Source organism: Prionailurus bengalensis, chromosome D1, assembly GCF_016509475.1.
Source record: "Prionailurus bengalensis isolate Pbe53 chromosome D1, Fcat_Pben_1.1_paternal_pri, whole genome shotgun sequence".
NCBI lineage: Eukaryota > Metazoa > Chordata > Mammalia > Carnivora > Felidae > Prionailurus > Prionailurus bengalensis.
In genome coordinates this window covers 53,621,343-53,639,622 of record NC_057346.1, presented here as the reverse complement: position 1 = coordinate 53,639,622, position 18,280 = coordinate 53,621,343, and the positions used below count along the sequence as shown (strand labels likewise).

Here is an 18,280-nt window from a genome sequence, read left to right as displayed (position 1 = left end):
TACCAGCTGTGTGACCCTGGGCAGGTCATCTGACTCTCTGAGTCTCGGTTCCCCTAAGTATAAAACAGAGATATTACCCTACCCTGTTGGGTTTGAGGTTAAATGACAGAAGGCTTCTAGGACAGAGCCTTGTGTATAGGACGGGCTCCACATAGGACACTTCTCTTCCTTTCGCTGCCTAGGACTCTGATTTGCCCGTCCTCTTCTGTGTGGTTAATTCCTGCTGCTGATGGGGGCCTGGCTTGGGGTGTGGTCCCAGGGCTGTCCGGGAGCTCTCCTCTGCTCCCTGAAGGCCCTCCCCGCGCTGTGCGCTGACCTCTGTCTGGAGCAAGGTGCTGGGCCGCCCGCCCGCCATCCTACCTTCCTCGCAGCTCTCGCCCTTGTAGCCAGGGTTGCAGATGCAGGTGCCCATGATGCAGGTGCCGTGGTTGCTGCAGGCCACGTCGATACACTGGTTGGTGGGCACGTCGCACTCGGCGCCCTTCCAGCCGCTGTGGCACAGGCACCTGCCCTTCATGTACTGGCCGTTCCCACTGCACAGCACGGGGCAGGAGGCTGGGGAGACAGCACAGGAAGTCTGGCATGAATCAGCACCCTGCATACCCCACCTGCCTTTGTTCCTTTCTCCCTTCGGCCTGGAGGCTTGACCAAGAGCCTCAAGTGCTTTGCTACAATTCCCATCTGTCCTTGTCTCTTGCTTTGTTTCACTGTAATTTAAACACATCCGGAACTGTAGGCAAAGGTGTGCAGTGCAGGGCCTGGGGGAGCTAGTGCCCGGTGACCACCGCTTTCCTCCATCCCCGCATACTACTTGTGCAGCACGGTGGTCACCAGGACCCTTATGCAGGAAGCTTCCATCTGTTTCTTGGTCTTACCGGGAAAGACAGCAGCTAGGCCTCCCACCTGACCCAGTCTCTCCTCCAGCACCCTCCTGACAGCATTCCATTTTGCTCCCTGCCCCCCTACCTACAGCACCACCTACTGTCTCTCCAACCCAGTCAATCTCAGCTTTTCTTGCCTTTCAGGCTCCACCTGAGCCCCACACACCCCACAAGAGAATAGCTGAGCCCAGCTTGGCTCTCTAAACTATTATCTTTCCATTCTGCCTCTTAGCGTCAAGTGTTTTGTGATCATCTGTATGAAGGACACTATATAAAAACAAATTATACTGCATTGTGCTGTAAGTACCTACCAGCCTTACCAAGATGCAATAAGGCTGTTTTATATGTGACTCTTAACTTTAAGTGCATATGGGATGAGACAGTAATTCTTGTTAGAAGGAATGACTCATCTCTTCTCTCTGCACCACCCTCCGCTGGTCCCCGCCTTGCTTCTTTCCTTTTACAGGCACTGATCAGGTAATCACTGTGGTTCCTCAGCGCTGCAGCTCTGCTGTCTCAAACAGAGTGTCTTCCACATCAGGAAGGATAAGAAGAATCCCCCAAACAGCATCATGCTGTATTGTTATTTGTAGGGCACGGTGAAGAACCATCTCTGCCTTCCTCTGATGAACAACTATTCAAGCATCAGGTCCAGGTTCCAATGGCACCCCACCTGGGGGGCCTTTTCTGGTCCTTATGGTGTCCAAGCTGAGACAGCTAATGGGTGCTCCCCAATTTAACCTTGCTCTAGCATGTTTTACTTACTAATGATGGCTTTGTCATCGTCTACTTACTCGTCTGTCTCCTCGACCAGACTGAGAGCTCCTGGGACTGGGGCTTGCTCAGTGCTCTAACCCCAGCACCTTGCACAGGAACAGGCCCTAGAGGGCACTAAGCAAATGCCTGCTGAATGAGTGAAGAGGTGAGAAGCCCAGAGGAAGGAGCTGTGTTAGTTTCCCCAGAGGACCGCCAAAGCCTCAGGACTACAGAGCTCCTTTGGCCTTTGCCACATTTATTCTTCTGAGAACAGGAACAGAGGCCAAGTGCACAGGGTGTATCATGGGCAGCCTTTAAGCCATGTTAGTAGGGCTGTATGTGCCCAAGTATGAGGCAACATTAGGGTCCTGTGTGGAGAAAAGCATCCTTCCCTCCTGAGTCTCTCCCCTCGGTGGTCCCTGCAAAGAATCTGGCAACAATGGAGCACTAATGCAGGCCCTGCCACAAGGCCAGAGTGAACAGCAAAGAAAAGACACTTGGTGCGTGTCGACCATACTTCAATAATCAAAAAACAAGTGAAACAAGTCCCCCCCCCCCAAAAAAAAACCACCAAAGACACTTGGCAAAGGCTGATCACTCCTCAAAAGGGAAATCAACTTTTTTGAAAGACCCTCACTGTCACTTCCCCTGCCCCCGCAGCAGACGGGAGGTTCACTGTACCTGCCCTTGTAAAGGCTGGCCCTCCTGAGCTCTCCAGTCATGTCCTTGTGGACAATGGGGCTGATGTGGCCTTAGCTCTGCTGGCAGACCCCCTGCCCTTGGAGCTTCCAAAGAATGGCTCTGGGGGGTCCTTTTTGTGGGAGGCAGGAGGTAGTCTGGGGTCCTGCGCTTTCTCCGAGAAGCAGGATGTGAGCCCCCCACGGGGCCAAGGGAGCGGGCCTCACATGCACACACGCACACACAGGTCTCACCTCTGCCACAGTCCGGGCCCAGGAAGCCCAAGAAGCAGTGGCAGGTCCCAGAGATGCAGTCGCCGTTGCCATAGCAGTTGCTGGGGCAGTTATCCACCGACTCTGGAGGGGGAGAGAGGGAGAGAGTTGAAAAGAGAAACTTTTTTACCCAGACCGAGGGCCTGCGTATCAAAACCTCAGGTGAACCAGGGCCCACACGTTCTAGCTCTTCTGGCCCAGTTGCTGAAAAGAACCAACAGAGTTAAAAATGACGTATGTTGGTTTTACTCTTATTGCATCTCAAATGACACTAAGAGACGTGTTCTGGAAAACGTCTGCCGCCACCAAGTTTTTATATATCAAGTTTGTATCTACAAACGCGTAAGAAATTCTTCAGCTGAAAACACTGGGGACGACAGTGCAAGCTGTTCGTGGTGCTTATCTGTGGATGCTGGGGTATCATCGGGAAGTCCTTGCGGTCTTCTTTATGCTTTGCTGTGCTTTACATTTTCCTCTTAAAGGGCTGATATTCCATTCACTTTCTTCTTCTTCTTTTTTTTCATAAAGCTCCTGGCATTTGCAAACCTGTCTCTTCCCGTCTCAGATAGCTCACCTATCGGTCTGGGTGCACACTGTCTTCCCCAGGGCTAACACAACGGCCTCCTGGCTGGTCTCCTGTTTCCTCTCTTGCTCCCCACCCCACACAGTCACCACCCAGCAGTCTGAGTGATCTCCGGAAAACCAATCTGATCCTGCCACTCTCCTACTTAAAACCCTTCAGAATGGCTTCCCATTTATTGAGACCAAAAAAAAAAAAAAAAAAAAAAAAAAATCCAAGTTCTTTCAAAAGGCACAGGGGTTTTCTCTTGTCTTCCCTCTGCTGTCCCTGCATCCCTGGCGTATGCTGTCATGCCCACCTTTTGCAGGGATGGGATTTTCTCAAACTCTTCCTACTACTTTTAGTATACTCTGTGTGACGTGACAAAGGAATATGGCATTTATTTCAAAAGGGTTTTAGCAAAAAAAATAGTCAACGTTTTGTAGCATCAGGTAGTCTGGTCTTTTAACCTAGAAAATCTGTGTATTTGGAACAGCCTATTTCTCAATAATGCTGGATGTGGAATAAAGGAAAGAAGCCACTATATACTGAATATCTTCTTTGTGTCATGTATTTCCACAAAGCTCATCATTTCACTGTCACCAAATCTGCAAGCGTGTATTGTTATTCCTATTAAAAAAAAGAAAAAAGAGGAGGCCCAGAGAAAGATGAAGTAACCTGCTGAGAACCACAAAGCCACTGAGTCCTGGAGGCGGGATTTGAACCCAGGACTCCAGGCCTGGTCTTCTTCAATGAGACTGTGCTATCTGGGCCTTGAAGGAACTCACTCCACAGCAGGAGCCCGGGGGATGAACGAGGTGACAGATTTATGGCACAGCGAGGCCAGTCCTGAAGACAGCAAAGGATCCCCGCTAGAAGGCAGTAAACTCCAGAAATTTCAGGGCTTAAAGGGATCCAAGAGACCACAGCCTAATGCTCTCATTTAACACTGAAGGAAACTGAGACCCAGAGGAAAGGCAGTGACTCAACCAAGGTCTCAGAGTGAGTCAGAATAGAAAGCAGAGGAAGGGTAAGGTGGGACAGAGTTAAGGGTTTCAGCCTGTTGTCTTAGCTCACAGCTACAAGTCATGAAGCCAAGACTAAGGCCTCTGTTAAATGAGATGTTAGCCTAAAAGACGTGAGTCTTGCCCACAGGAAATCTGCAGCCTAACTGGGAGAACGAGAGGACAGTTGTCACCCAGGCAGCAGTACAGGGCATGGAAGCAGCTTTGCCTGGAGGTACAGAGACCTGGTTCTGGGGTCCATTCTTCCAGTACCATGCTGGGGAGCCTAAAACAACTTCCTTCCCCTCTCTGGGCCTCACCTCCTTCATATGTGAAATGCAGGTGAAGGCAGAGATGACCCCTAGCACTACCCCCTGTTCTAAAATTTTATGAGTCTACAATTCATAAGAGAGCAACTGTGCAGAAAAGACATCCAGACAAGGAACCCTTAAATGTGACAAAGCACTTAGGGCCAATGCAGTGGGAATTGATTGAACAAAACCAGGACAGGGAAGGCTTCCCAGAGGAGGTGGGCTTGAGGAATGACCCAAATATGGATAGGTTAGGGAAAAAGTTGGGGGATGGTGAGGAGCTCCTAGCGTGGTACATTTCCCAGACAGGTCTCTTCCCAACTGTTTGCCATTATTAACTTGCAAACTACTTAAAAACGTTTGGCAAAAGAGTTCAAATGGGTAGTTCCTTTGGTGAATGGGTAGGAAATCCCATTCCCTCGATGTCCCCCTGCTAACAAGGGCAGTGCTAAGAACAAGAAGGTCCAGTCTGCCTGGACTCACTGCAGCACAAGGTAGTCCGGGTCCCGGCAGAGCGAGGCTCACAAGCCAGGGCCCTGGGCACCTCTGCTCTCTGTTGACTTTGCCTGGAAGAATCCACGTTCCTACTGCCTTAAGGTTATAAGTGTCTTTACAGAGAATGACTTGGGAACTTTCATTCTGAAGATGCTTTTAAAAATAAGAATTGTGAGTAAAGTTTACAGCCAGATTATTTTCACCTGAAGCTACTGGTTGACAGTACAACAAGGGAGGGTGGGTTCCACCCATGGCACTGCAGGAGGGGCACAGGGCAGAAGCAGGAGGCCTGGCTTCCGGGTCCTGCTCTGCTACCGAATGGCCGTGGGACCTTGGCCGTGTCACTTGATCTTTCGGCACCTGTTTCCTCATCCTTCCACTTGTTCCTCTTTTGCTTCCCTGCGTGGCAACTCCTAGTCCTTTCAAATCCAGCTCAAATGTCACCTCTCCTGACAAGCCTTCCTGATTTCTTGAAAAGGCTAAGTTACTCCCAGGACTGAAGGTAAGTTATTCACCCCTATTGAAACTCCACGTAGTCTACGTTGTTGTTACCACTGAGAGAATTCAACCGGATGATCTCAGAGAGCCCCCTTAGCTCTAAAACTCTCTGGTTCAGTCCTTCTCAAACCCAGGGGTATAAAATATGCCTCTTAATAAACTGCCACAGTTACCAGTTGCATTTTTAACAAGATCAATTGCAGATAAGTGTTACACACTGTCTAGATTTTGATTTATGAAGTCTGCGAGATACAAACCTGTTAATCATCTGCCAAAAAGCCTTCATAGTGAAATGGTGAGGAAAATACATTTTCCGTGACTGAGTATAGTGTTGTTTGCTGAATCTGACAGAATAGAAGCCTGTTTCCTTCGAAATTTGCCCCAGGCTGTTGGTGTCAGGGGAGGCAGAAGTTTTAAGAGACATGGAATAATTTTACGACAGCAACGAGGAAGTGGAAGGGAGACATTTAGAGAATATTTCCTTTGGACGAAATGTTTAGGTCTATAGTTTTTCTTCCACTTGGAAGGCTTTCAACTACCCCACAAATGAGTCTCCACTAACCAGATATCTCTATACTAAACATTAGGGCAGAAGTGACACTCATTGGCTCAGGAGAAGTGTGAACTTTATTGCATACATGTTATGTTTCCAATTAGTGTTTGGTGAATTTCTTCCCCTTATAGTTCCTTCCTGCTTTGCTCATGTTCAAACTTCAGCTGCCTTCATTTAGCAGAAGGTGTACCTTTAGACTGCTCAGATCGGAATTAAAAATTTAGCTGCCTGTGAATAACTGACTTTCATAATCAGGGTGTATGGTATGTTGGAAAATGGGGGCCTTTTCCCCTCGCTTTTGTTTCTCTATCACAACAGTGGGTCCTGCTAGGAGATTTAATTTTCAGGAACTTGTTTTTCTTCCACAAATATTGGACTGTAAAGTTTAAGTGTTTCCTTAGCTCATTCTCTGGATGTGTGTTGTGAGTGGTGTGAGTGGGTGTGTTCTCTGGATGTTGTACAAAATATTTTTCGAAATACAAAGGGGTGTCTGCAGAAGGAAGAGAAGGCAACTCTTTTTCCTAGAGGAGATGTGGAAACCATAGAAGCCTCAGTGAACCCATTACAGTGCCTCCCTTTGTCTGCTCACTACCCTTTTCCAGACCCAAATCATTAGCATTGCTGCGTCAGGGTGAAAGAGGAGCAGAGTTGATAAATATGTCCTCCTGGTCTGGGGTTGATGTCCAGGAAAGCCTGACTTCATTTTCCACCTTCTGCTTTCCTTTTAAAAAAAAAAATTTTTTTTTAACATCTACTTTTTGAGAGACAGAGAGAGACATAGCACGAGCCAGAGAGGGGTGGAGAAAGAAGGAGTCACAGATTCCAAAGTAGGCTCCAGGATCTGAGCTGTCAGCACAGAGCCTGATGCGGAGCTTGAGATCCATGAGATCACGACCTGAGCTGAAGTTGGACATTTAACTGACTATGCCACTCAGGCGCCCTTCTGCTTTCCTTTTTTGGGATCCCAAAGCCTCCTTTTGTAGGAAACAGGGAGAAACCACAGAGGAAATCCCACCAGGGAGAGGAATACTAGTTCACAGGGGCAGTCACACCAGAGGAGGAAAGGAGGCCTTTCTCCTCCACGAGCCCACCAGGGTGTGAGCGCACCTGCTTCAGGCCCTGGTCTGGTCAGGCAAACCTCCAGGGTCACAGGAGCCTGCTTATGGATTCCAGCAGCAAAGACAGACAGAATCCGCTGTGAGTGAGGCTGGAGCTCACTGGCCATCCTCAGTCCCTCTTTTCTGCTCATCCAGTATGTATCCCTCGCTCCCAGCCCCTCCTCTGTCTCTTGGTCCCCTGTGATGTGTTCAGCCAACAGAAGCAACTCCTTCCACCGCTTCTCTCATCTCTCCTTAAGTTGTAAGTGTGCATGTCGGCATTTCTTTGGGAGCAGCAGCTCGAAAGACCAAAGTCTACCTATTGGTAGACCTATTGGATCCATCCTTTGCTTCTTCCTTTTGGCTTCTCTGTAGGAGGACAGATGCTAATGCTTCCAGCAAGAGCCAGGAACTTGGACTCTGGGACAGCCAACGGGATGACTGGGTACAAGGCCTTGACCGCAGCTCCTGAAATTTATACTTTAGGTTACATCTATTACATCTTCCTTGATTCTGAAAGGGGATTGGGTTTATTATGGGCAACCAGGAAAAGAAAGGAAGACAAACCAGACAGCATAGCTAGGATTTAATTCCACAGCAACTCAAGGTTGAGGAAAGACTCTAAGAGAGATCCTCTCATTCCCTCAAATGGAACCATGAAAGGTGTATCACAGATTTTAATTTATTCTTCATAATAATTACGAGAAATAGTACCTTTGCCATCATTTTACACACTTACACCTCTCAGATGGAGACTGTGAGCTGCAGTCACTTCCTCAAGGTCACATGGCTAGCTGTAAGGGCAAATCTGGTAGGAGAACCAAGCTCTGTCTGAAGCCAAAGAGGCCGAGTTTGTGATAGACGATCTGAAGCAGAGTATGGGCTCTGGAGCCAGGCTGCCTCTGGCTGGCTATGTGCCTTTTGGACAAGTCGTCTCTAAATATCGGTTTCCCCATCTGTGAAATGGGTTAGTAACAGCCACCTAAGAGAGCTATTTTGAAGAGCTAATACTGTAACACTGGGCATGTAAAGAGGTTTGCTCAGGACTTGGTAGAGTGGACACTTTGGTTTTAAAGAAGGGTCACACAAGCCTTCCATTTATGAACCGAAGCAATATACTAACCTGGTCTAACGAATCCAAGCAAGGCAATGTGGGCTTTGGGAGGTAAACATATACACACACACACACACACACACACACACACACACGCATAAAACACACAGAAACTCCCCATGGTAAAACAGGAAAACAAACAAGCATGGTGTTGAATGTGAAGAAGGCAGGGCGGTTGGGTAGATTTCCTCCTGGGGAAAAGCACTATCAAAACAAATTAAACCTGTTGTCTCCCAGAAGCCCAAACACAGGCAGACTCGTGCCAACATCTGAAAGAACTTTTCTCCCTGTGCACTCTAGATTGGCACTGGGAAGGTGCCAGGTGCTGGAAAGCTGTTCCATGGCCTGTGAGGTGTCAGTCCCTGTAGGTGCCCCAGTGATCTGTGCAGATGATGGGATTCAAAGGCCTCCAGTCTGCAACAGTCGAGGTCAATGCAATGACAAAAATCTGACAAAGCCCCTGACAGCCTGGGCTTGAAGCCAGTTCTGCACTGGTATGTTAACTGGGAGGTCTGTTTTCGATCAGACCCAGAAGTTTACCAACCACTCTTAAGAGCAGCTCTAAGGAGGGGTCTAGGAAAAATGATTATTCCCTTGACTACATTAAGTGTCGGTTCTTTGTTAATTATTTCTTTGGGGGCAAATAGAATTTCTCCAGTAAGACTATGAGCTCCTTGAAGACAAGCATCACATTTGGTTCTCCAAAGAGTCTGCTGTGTGCTACACACACATAGCCAGTACTCAGTAATATTCATTGTGTTGAGAAATGGACCGAAATACAAAGAGGAGAATGGAGGAAAGAGGGCAGGAGGCATGGGATGACGGTCAGACTCCAGAGAATGGCTAGTAGTTGGCAAACAAAGCCACTGTTTCTTTGCCCTACAGGTTTAGATGTGCACTGCCTAGAAGAAAGGGGCTGATAAGAAGTGCAACTCTGTGTTGCACTCTCAGACTGTATCTGGAGTTCAGTAGTTCACGTCCAGGAACCACATTTAAGAGACAGATAAGATGAGCTTGAGCAGGTTTACTGAAGAGCCATGAAGACAAGGATAAGAGAACTTGAACACACATTTCAAATAAAGAATTCCTGAAGGGATTGGGAATTTAGCTTACTCTGGGGGCATGACCTCTGTTTAAAAATATCTGAAGGGCTATTATGTAAAACAAGGATTGGACTTTTGTTTTGTGGCCCTAAATGAGGTTGATTAGGTCCAATGAGTAAGGACTATATAGTCCTTGGGAAATGGGCTTAGCTCCAAAGAAGAAAGAGTTCTGTACAAGTCAGAGCAGGATACAATTTACTATGTTGGATTATAGTCTATTAAGTTGTATGGATGCACCCAAATACTGTATTCTTCTTGAGGGCAGGGAATGTCATTCGTTTCTGAATCTTCAGTAAACAGTAACATCCTTGGCTCACGGCAGGCGTTAAATGAATGTATGTTGGCTGAGTGATGAAATGAATGGACTAGGTGACCTATAAGACCATACATTTTCAGTTACTGGATGTATTCAAAGAGAGGGCAAACTGATGGCTGGCAGAGATACCGCAGGGGGATTCAATATAAGTTGTATCGCATCATCTAAGCTTGAAATCTTCTGAAGCTACAAGTCACGTGTGAGGGAACAGGCCTGGACTATATTGAGACACTTGGGTTCTAGGCCTACTCCTGCCCCCAGCGTGTTAGGTGACGCTGGCCAGATCCCTTCCTCTCTCAGGGTCTTTCTTTTCATCTGCGAAATTAAATTCATTCAGCAAATATTTCCCAAGCATCCAGTCTGGCTCAGGAAGTGTTCCAGTGAAGTGGATGGCTTGGGTGATCTTTCAGATCTAACACTCTGTGATCTAATGAATCAACCCAAATTGTCAGTCGTTAGCTACACAAACAGATGAAAGAGCTGAAACATGATGAAAATCATCATGTTTGGGATTTGAAAATGTTTTTTAACATTTATTCATTTTTGAATGGGGGAGGGGCAGAGAGAGAGGGAGACACAGAAACAGAAGCAGGCCCCAGGCTCCAAGCTATCAGCACAGAGCCCGACGCGGGGCTCAAACTCACAGACTGCAAGATCATGACCTGAGCCGAGGTTGGCCACTTAACCGACTGAGCCACCCAGACGCCCCTCATGTTTGGGGTTTGAGAGGAGAAAAGGAGGCTTGCTCACTTAAGGACTGACTTTGACTTTTTACACCTTCCTTCCGAGTCTGCGGATAACGGCTAGTGAACATCATGTTATCCTCAGGCTGTGAGACGGGCAGCAAGGCCGAGTCCTCAAGACAAGGCTGGAGAGGAGGCCTCAGGCTGGGAGCCCCCACTCTGTTCCCGGGGCTGTTGGTGACTGCTCTCCCAGGTGTCAGAGGCTCCACTGTTGGCTCTGGTTCCGCTGCCTTGCCTGGAGAATGCTGCACATGTGGTCTCCTACCATGCCCCACGAGCATATGCCAGAGAGGCCACTGAGACACTCAAGATGTGCTGATGAGGCTCACAAGTGCTATGCTGTTCGAGAAGGGCTTCAAAGGAGAGGTGCGTGCTCACATGTTTGGAGACACAATTCCTTCCCTTGTAGATCTACCAATCCTCCACCGGCCGCTCCTTCGGACGTGTGATGCTCTGCCCACAGCTCCTGCCTAAGCAGCAGGCCCAAGCGGCCCAGGGGACGCCACCTCCTCACTGGCCACAGCTGACTGGGCTGGGATGAGCACCTGACCCAAATGGACTCTGTGCACCGGCTGACTAGCACGCTCTGATGTGGCCTGGTGTGCAGAGGATCTGGGCCAATCAGAGACCCACTCTCTAGGATCTGAACGAACATGCACCCAGGGAACGTGCTGTCTGAAGTCTCAGCTTACTCGTCTATGAAATGAGAAAGCTGCTTGCCTTACACAACTGTCGTGAAGATTAAAGAAAACCACTACCCATGTATGAGTCTGTGTATATGTACATAGTGCACGCATACATATATATATATATATATATATATATATATATGGACACACCCTGGCACACATGAGGTGCTCAGGAAATGCTGCTTTGCTCCTGTCCCCAGTATAGTGTCAGTGATTATAAACCTTTAGCCTGTGTCAGTCAGCTGAAGGGCTGGATTGCTAGGCCCTACCTCCAGAGTTTCTGATTTCACAGGCCTGGGGTAGGGTCCCAAGTGATGCTGATGCCCTTGGGTACCCTGGGTATCACTTTGAGAAGCACCGGTCTGGAAGAAAGGCTGAGACTTTACCCACAGGTCTATCAAAACAAGCCGGAGGGGACAGAAAGATCTAAACTATGCAAGAATGCCATAACTTGTGGACCACTTCCAAAGAGGAGGGCCGGGTCCTCCAGGAGGTAGTATTTGAATAGCTCTTGAAGAACAGACAGCCTTTTGAAATGCAAAGCAGTTCTGGGCAAGATGGGGGTCGAGCCAGAGCCAGAGCCAGAGCCAGAATAATCATCTTTGCTGCTCCCACGCAGCGACCTGCTGATCATCATGCCAACTTCATGTCAAGTCTGTCTTTAGAACAAATTATTTAAGAAACCAGGTTTTTAAAAGCTCTACTCAGCTGCTGGCTAGAGAGTTCCATCTAACGAACATCACTTTGTGATGAATTATTCTGTGATGACAGACAATGGGGGAACAGAAACAGGCTCTGAGGAGGTGGGGTGGGGGGAGCTGCTAATTATTCTCCAATCATTTACCCAGGCTTGTCGCCAAACTCAATACTGCTCATGAGCTACGTAGAAAACCAGGTCAGCATGGTCTGGTTTGAAAACATACAGAGCTATGTAGATGACCTAGAGCCCCGCAGGTTAGGAAACTCCCATGACAGGGATGCCTGGGTGGCTCAGTCGGTTAAGTGTCTAACTCTTGACTTCGGCTCAGATCTTGATTTCACAGTTCGTGGGTTCAAGTCCTGCATCGGGTTCTGCACTGATAGGGCAGAGCAGAGCCTGCTTGGGGTTCTCTCTCTCTGCCCCTCCCCTGCTTGTGTTCCTTCTCTCTCTCTCTCTCTCTCTCTCTCTCTCTCTCTCTCTCTGTTTCATAAAAAAGAAAGGAAAAGAATAGAAAAGAAAATAAAGGAAAAGAAAAGAAAAGAAAAGAAAAGAAAAGAAAAGAAAAGAAAAGAAAAGAAAAGAAAAGAAAAGAAAAGAACTCCCATGACGGCCAGGACTTCACCTGGAAAATGGAAAGAAATGTCTGGGCCACATTATCTCTGGCCTGGACCAGTGTGTTAGCATTGTGAGTGCATGTCTGCCTACAGCCTTATCCCTCTCAGTCTGCTCTATACCTGCAGGCCTGGGCTGTCATTCTGAAACTGAGTGTCTTCAGGCCACTGACAAGGCCAATGCTCCTCAGCATCCAGAGTAGATACCACAAATTGGAGGCTTTTGTTTGCACAGTGTTTAAAAATTTTGAATCGGTGGCCAGGATTTCTAAACAAGGAGAGCTCATTAAAAAATCTTCATGGTGGCAGGGCACCTGCCTGGGTGGCTCAGTCGGTTGAGCATCCAACTCTTGGTTTTGGCTCAGGTCATGATCTCAAGGTTTGTGGGTTTGAGTCCCACACTGGGCTCTATGCTGACGGCGTGGAGCCTGCTTGATTCTCTCCCTACCTCTCTCTCATCCCCTCCCTGCTCACTCTCTCTCTCTCAAATAAAAAACAAAAAACAAAAGAAACCTTCGTGGTGGCTTTTCTTGAAAAATTGGAAGATCCAGCATGGCAACAATCTCTTCTCATTTAGGAGAGGCCCCTATACTGTGGGCACCTGCTTGACCCCCGAGACATTGGAATGTAGGACTCCAGCCTGGAATGGTGTTTCTAAATGTCATTTATATAAAGGTACTGACTTTATGCTGTTGTCATAGACACATGCTATCTGTCCTATTATTCACTTAGTATTTTTGGCTCATTTATTTTCTTGAATGTTTTAAAAGAGAAATTTGAAACAATAGTTTGATGTACCTAATTATATTTTTCCAGCTCACTAAAATAAACACGTAAGTTTTGAAATTGAGTCTATGTATAACGCAAAATATTCTCAAGAATTATACCTCAGGGAACATTAGAGAGGAGAAAGCCCAAATCTCTGAACCAGGAGTTTAAAGCTGTAACTTCTCTTTCCAAAATAACTTCTTTGCCACAAAAGTCCTCCTCATGGCTTCTGTGCTGCTTCCAAATTCCTCCCCACCCTCACCCCAACCCCACCCCCGCCGGAACCCACACATCTTTTCCAGCCTCCCTGACTATGCCACTGCTCACCTGCAAAGCCCTCTCCCCAACCTCATACATGTGTCCAGGTCCTGACTATCCTTTGAGCCTCCCCGGATTCCTTCTAGCAAGATAGGTCTCTCCCTCTCTCTCTCTCTCATCTGAATCCTAATGGCAATTTCCTTCCATCCTTCACTTATCACCTACTGCTTTCTACCTTGCAGTCTTGTTATTTATGAGTATAGCTCTTTTCCCCTAGAGGACTGCAAATTCTTCGAGAGGAAGGAATCCATTTCCAATTCCTCATCTTGTCCATGTCTCCCAGGTGACTGGCACACTGCCTTGTCTGCAGTAGCTACTCCCTCAACACTTGTTAAATATCAAGTGACAAAGGGCAACCTGTGCTTGAATTAGCGTCCTTTGGTGTGTTAAGTCTCAAATCCTCAGGCTGGGCTGGAAGGTCTGCTTCCTTGTTGATTTCTTTTTTTTTTTCTCCAAATTTCATTTCTATAAGTTTTTTTCCAGAGCTGCCGCTTTTTTCCATCTCTCTTCCTCTGGGCCTGCTATATTCAGCTAGACACTGTCTCCGGCCCTCTTCTCCCCGAGCAGCATGAGCCATGTGTCTGGGGAACCGGCGGGAACATGACTTTGCAGAGCCCCGGCTCTCTTCTCGAGCAAGAGCTGTCAGGATGGCTTCTGTGAATTATGGACTTGAATTACTTCTTTCAGGACATAACACAACATAATGATTAACAAGATGGATAAATTCTCAGACTCTGGTGGATTTTTCTTTACAATAACTATAATGCGTGTCGGTCAGTTGCACAATGATTTGAACAGTATTTCTTTCTTATTTATCTAGTAGGTAACGCTCAACATAATAACGTGGGTCTCTGTCTTTGGGCCAGAGGCCAAGTTGGACTTCTGCTGAACACCAAATCCTATTAGAGATCATGGTAATGTAATTAGATGCTCAAGTTAAATATTTTATAGCTGCTGTAGCCATCTTGACAGATCACTCCCTCAGCCTCTAGGCAGAAAGTGCCCAAATGGCAAAGGCGAAAACTACAGATCTTGCAAGGAATTGAGAAACAGTTGCTGCTGTGAAAAGTCTGCGGAAACTTCTGGCCACCTCTGAACCTCTGGCAGCAGCAGGACTCTGAGCCACCATTATACTAGGTTGTAATACAGCCTGGGCCAGACCCAGAGAGGAAGTCTCCCTTGATGACATGCTGGCCGGTCCCCAGGCCAGGACTATCTGCTCTCTGCCCAGTGAGAGGTTTGGAGGCACAGCTATCTGTATGCTTGAGTGATCAGAGTCCGTAGGGTCCCTGGAGCACTAGAGCACAGCCCCTGTGGCTGGCTATCCCTCTTCCCAGGCCCCTGGCTCCTTCCCCTTGCCTAATAGGCTGGAGCATGAGCACCAATCCAGGTGTGGTCAGCTAGGCTCTGCCTCCCCATGCTTAGCCTCTAACCCCTCAGTGCCTCAGGGCTGGAGCCTGGTATAAGTCCTACATAATTGGACTTCACTTGGCTGGAACTCCCTGACCCATGACTGAGTGTGGGCTATGCAATCAGCAGCCCTGGGTCTGACTTCCACCTCTCTCACTGACTGTGCAACGCTGGGAGAATCATTTAGGGTCTTCAAATCCTCCAAATTCCTCACTCACTTATCTCACAGCATGGATGGGGGTTAACTGAGATAATGCACACGAAGCACTTTGTGGAGCTTACAGCAAATTTCTCATCAGTGCTAGGTAGAATGGGACCAAGTCACAACAAACCAAAGCAAACCCATGTTGGACAAGCCAAGTCAGAGGCCATGTGATATAAAAGATAGAGTACACTCTTTAGAGTGAGACCCTGGGCATTCTCATCCCATTATGCCATATCCTGTGTGACCTCGAGCAAGTCACTTCACCTCTCTGTGCCCCAGTTTCCTTGCCTGTAAAATGGGAGTGATTACACAATGCCTGACACACAGTAGTTCTTACAGTATTAGCAACTGAGTGACTATGGGTAAGGGGATGTGGACCCTGCTCAGAATGTTAGTATCCCCGGGCTGTCCCCTGGCTGACCTCAGCTCACTTCTCCCCCATCAAGGGCTCCTGGTCTGCTGTGCCTACAGGTACGTGCACTTTATGACACCAGGACAAGCAGAAGTCAGGCTCTCAGCTTGGGAAAGCAGCAACTACTGCCCCAACGCCCTCTCCATACAGCACAGGCTTACATTATTAAGACACAACTGGGTCCGTGTAAGAGATTACATTTCTTCCATCTGCGTGATGTGGTGCAGCACACAGAAATGTGCCCACACGGAAGTACTCAGGCTGCTGAATTCCCTTTTCCTTTCAGCTCAGACCTCCGATGCATGGATGAATATTCTATAAACACTATTCCCTTTCTACGAAAGATGAGTTGTAAGGGTCCAGCCTCGCTGACATGCCCTGGGGACATTTCCCATGAGCCCCTTCATACTGGCCAGCTCTGGGCTTCTTCCCTCTGCTACCATTCACCCTGAGAAGCCTGGCTGTGTGCACAAAAAGGTTGGGGGGCAGGCTGTTCTGCTGACGGGGCCTGATCCACTACTACAACCTCATCGTGGGCCTAGCAGCTGAAGGCAGGGCACACACGTGCACACAGACGTGCAAGAAGACGCCCGAGCTGCACCCTCTTCAGTTGGCAGGGGCTGATACTGGGCTTGTTGGGTCTTGAGGCTTCCAAAGGATGTAGCAGAAACCAGGCAAAGCATGACCACGCTGCCAGGGAACAGACTCTCCTTGCTGGGGCTTCGGCCTCCTCCTGGGGCTGGAGTAAATGACCTCTTGGTCCTGAGTCCTACACCTGTAGGGACAGTATCTCTGCCTGCATCAGCCTCTATCACTTCACCTTCCATGCCTGGTGGCTGGCCAGTGTTCCAGAGGACGCAGGTGCACGTTCTCTCTAGAACACTTGGGTCTGAGGAGGCCGCTGCTCTGGTCATCTGATGGTTTGGAAGGTTTGGGGAGAGCAGCTTTAATTCATGATGGCTGAGTGGAATCTCTTGTCCTTCCCAGGCTCTGGGGAAATCCCAGCCTTCACACTCAACAGCCAGGACAGTAAATTAAGAGCAAGACGCTGGGCCAGAGAGCACTTCCAAAACATCCTCTGAAAGTCAAAGACATGCTAGAATATTTACCTCTCTTCCATCCAAGCTTCTTAGATTTCTAGCGCAGATACAAGTTTTCAATAATAAAAGAATAAATTCAGACATTCAGTAAGGTAACAATGGCAATCATCGTAATGGCCCTCACCACCATCTTTTAATGCGTCCTGCCATGTGCTAGGCCCTGTGATAAGCACACAAATCTCATATATTACTGAACGCTCACCAGCATTAAGAGTTAGGTATCACTATCCCTATTTTTCAGTCAGAGGAAATGAAGACTCAGAAAAGGGAAATGGCTTGCTCAAGATTACAGAGCCAAGAACTGTCGGGTCCCCCAAACATCTAGTTATTGAAAACCTATGATGCCGCAGGTACAGGAGACAACTGATTTCACTGCTCCCACTCCGCCCCACAGGCTGCTCAGGCTTTCATGACAGCTCAAGTCAAAGTGCCCTGTAGTGAGTTATCGCAGGGCCCGCCTCCCCAGGGCAATTAGCACTTGGAGGGCCAAGGGGTCTAAGCTCCTCAGTAGCCCCAGGTCTCAGTTCACAGTCAGGTCAAGAGCAAATGCTTGGTAAGTGGTCAGCTGAGATAGGATGAAGTCACAGCCTCCGCACTCAGACCCTACAGTCCCATACGGGTGACAAAAAGATGGGTCCCCTTGAGGTACGCACCTGCACTGAATACATGTGTAAAGCCCTGAGGGGGAAGTGACACCTCAGAGTCCTCCAGGAAAACACTGTGGCTCAGCACTGGGGGCTGGGCAGGTAGTCTCCATGCAGAAAAGGGCCCTTGGAGCATTGAGAAGGAATACGTTCAAAGTCAGGTGTTCCCAGAATTAGGTCGAGCAGCAGGACAAGACGAGCAGGAGAATGGAGGCTGTGAGGGGCAGTCTGCTGGTGGATGTCAGTAATGAGGGGCAAAAGAGACTTAAAACTTCCCACAGTTTGAACCGGAGGCCCAAAGGAGCTGTACTTGGGGCAGATCAAAGTGCCCACCGCTATAAATATCCCTCCTCTCTGAATAGCCTTTTGAGACCCACAGCAACCAGGCTGGCTAGAACTACGGGCTTAGGCCTAGGGCTCTGACTCCACTCCACACCGCCCCCCCTCCCGAAGGACTTTGAGGCCCTCAGCCAGTGCACGTGCTCCTGCTTGGAGACTCAGACTCCAAGAACAAATGAAAGGGGTGTGGAAGCCTACTGCCTTTTGGCCGACCTGCAGGCATGCAGGTGTGCCCCCCCATTATATCACTTAAACCTTCTGAAGCTCATGGTCTCAAGGTCTCACAGCTGGGTGGCTATAGAACTGGGCCTAACTGGCTCCTCTTATTCTCACTCTCCTCAGCACTGTCCTGCACTTCAAGTAGCTTCTCTTCCTGGATTTTTGTTCTGTGACTCTTCCCTTGCTTCCTAACAAAATCCCTAGGCCTTCTTGGCCCACCTACACTATACTGACCCTCATTGTTGACCTTCTCAAAATTACAATGACGATTCACCTTGCACTACTGGTAACACCCCTGCCCCCATGCTATCAGTGCTAAGTCTTCCTGGGTTGTGAGAAGCTCTTAAAGGACAAGGACCCCAGAGAACACCACCTTCGTCTCTCTCAGGGAGCGGCACTGTGCTTTGCTAAAAAAAAAAAAAAAAAAAAAAAAAAAAAAAAAAAGTATAACCAATGTATATGTTTTGATTTGCTTTTTTAGCAGG

At 48.2% G+C, this 18,280-nt stretch overlaps 1 protein-coding gene across 8 annotated transcripts in view; it reads right to left on the bottom strand.

Moving 5' to 3' along the window:
• The window catches only part of TENM4 (teneurin transmembrane protein 4), a 748,341-nt gene that overhangs the window by 148,907 nt on the left and 581,154 nt on the right, over positions 1-18,280 (bottom strand). For all 8 annotated transcript variants that reach the window (XM_043580116.1, XM_043580117.1, XM_043580115.1 and 5 more), the window contains 2 exons: positions 2,570-2,671; positions 361-555 (listed from right to left, as the gene is read on the bottom strand). In XM_043580116.1, coding sequence (XP_043436051.1) covers positions 361-555; positions 2,570-2,671 — 297 coding nt within the window. The remainder of the gene's footprint in view (positions 1-360; positions 556-2,569; positions 2,672-18,280) is intronic.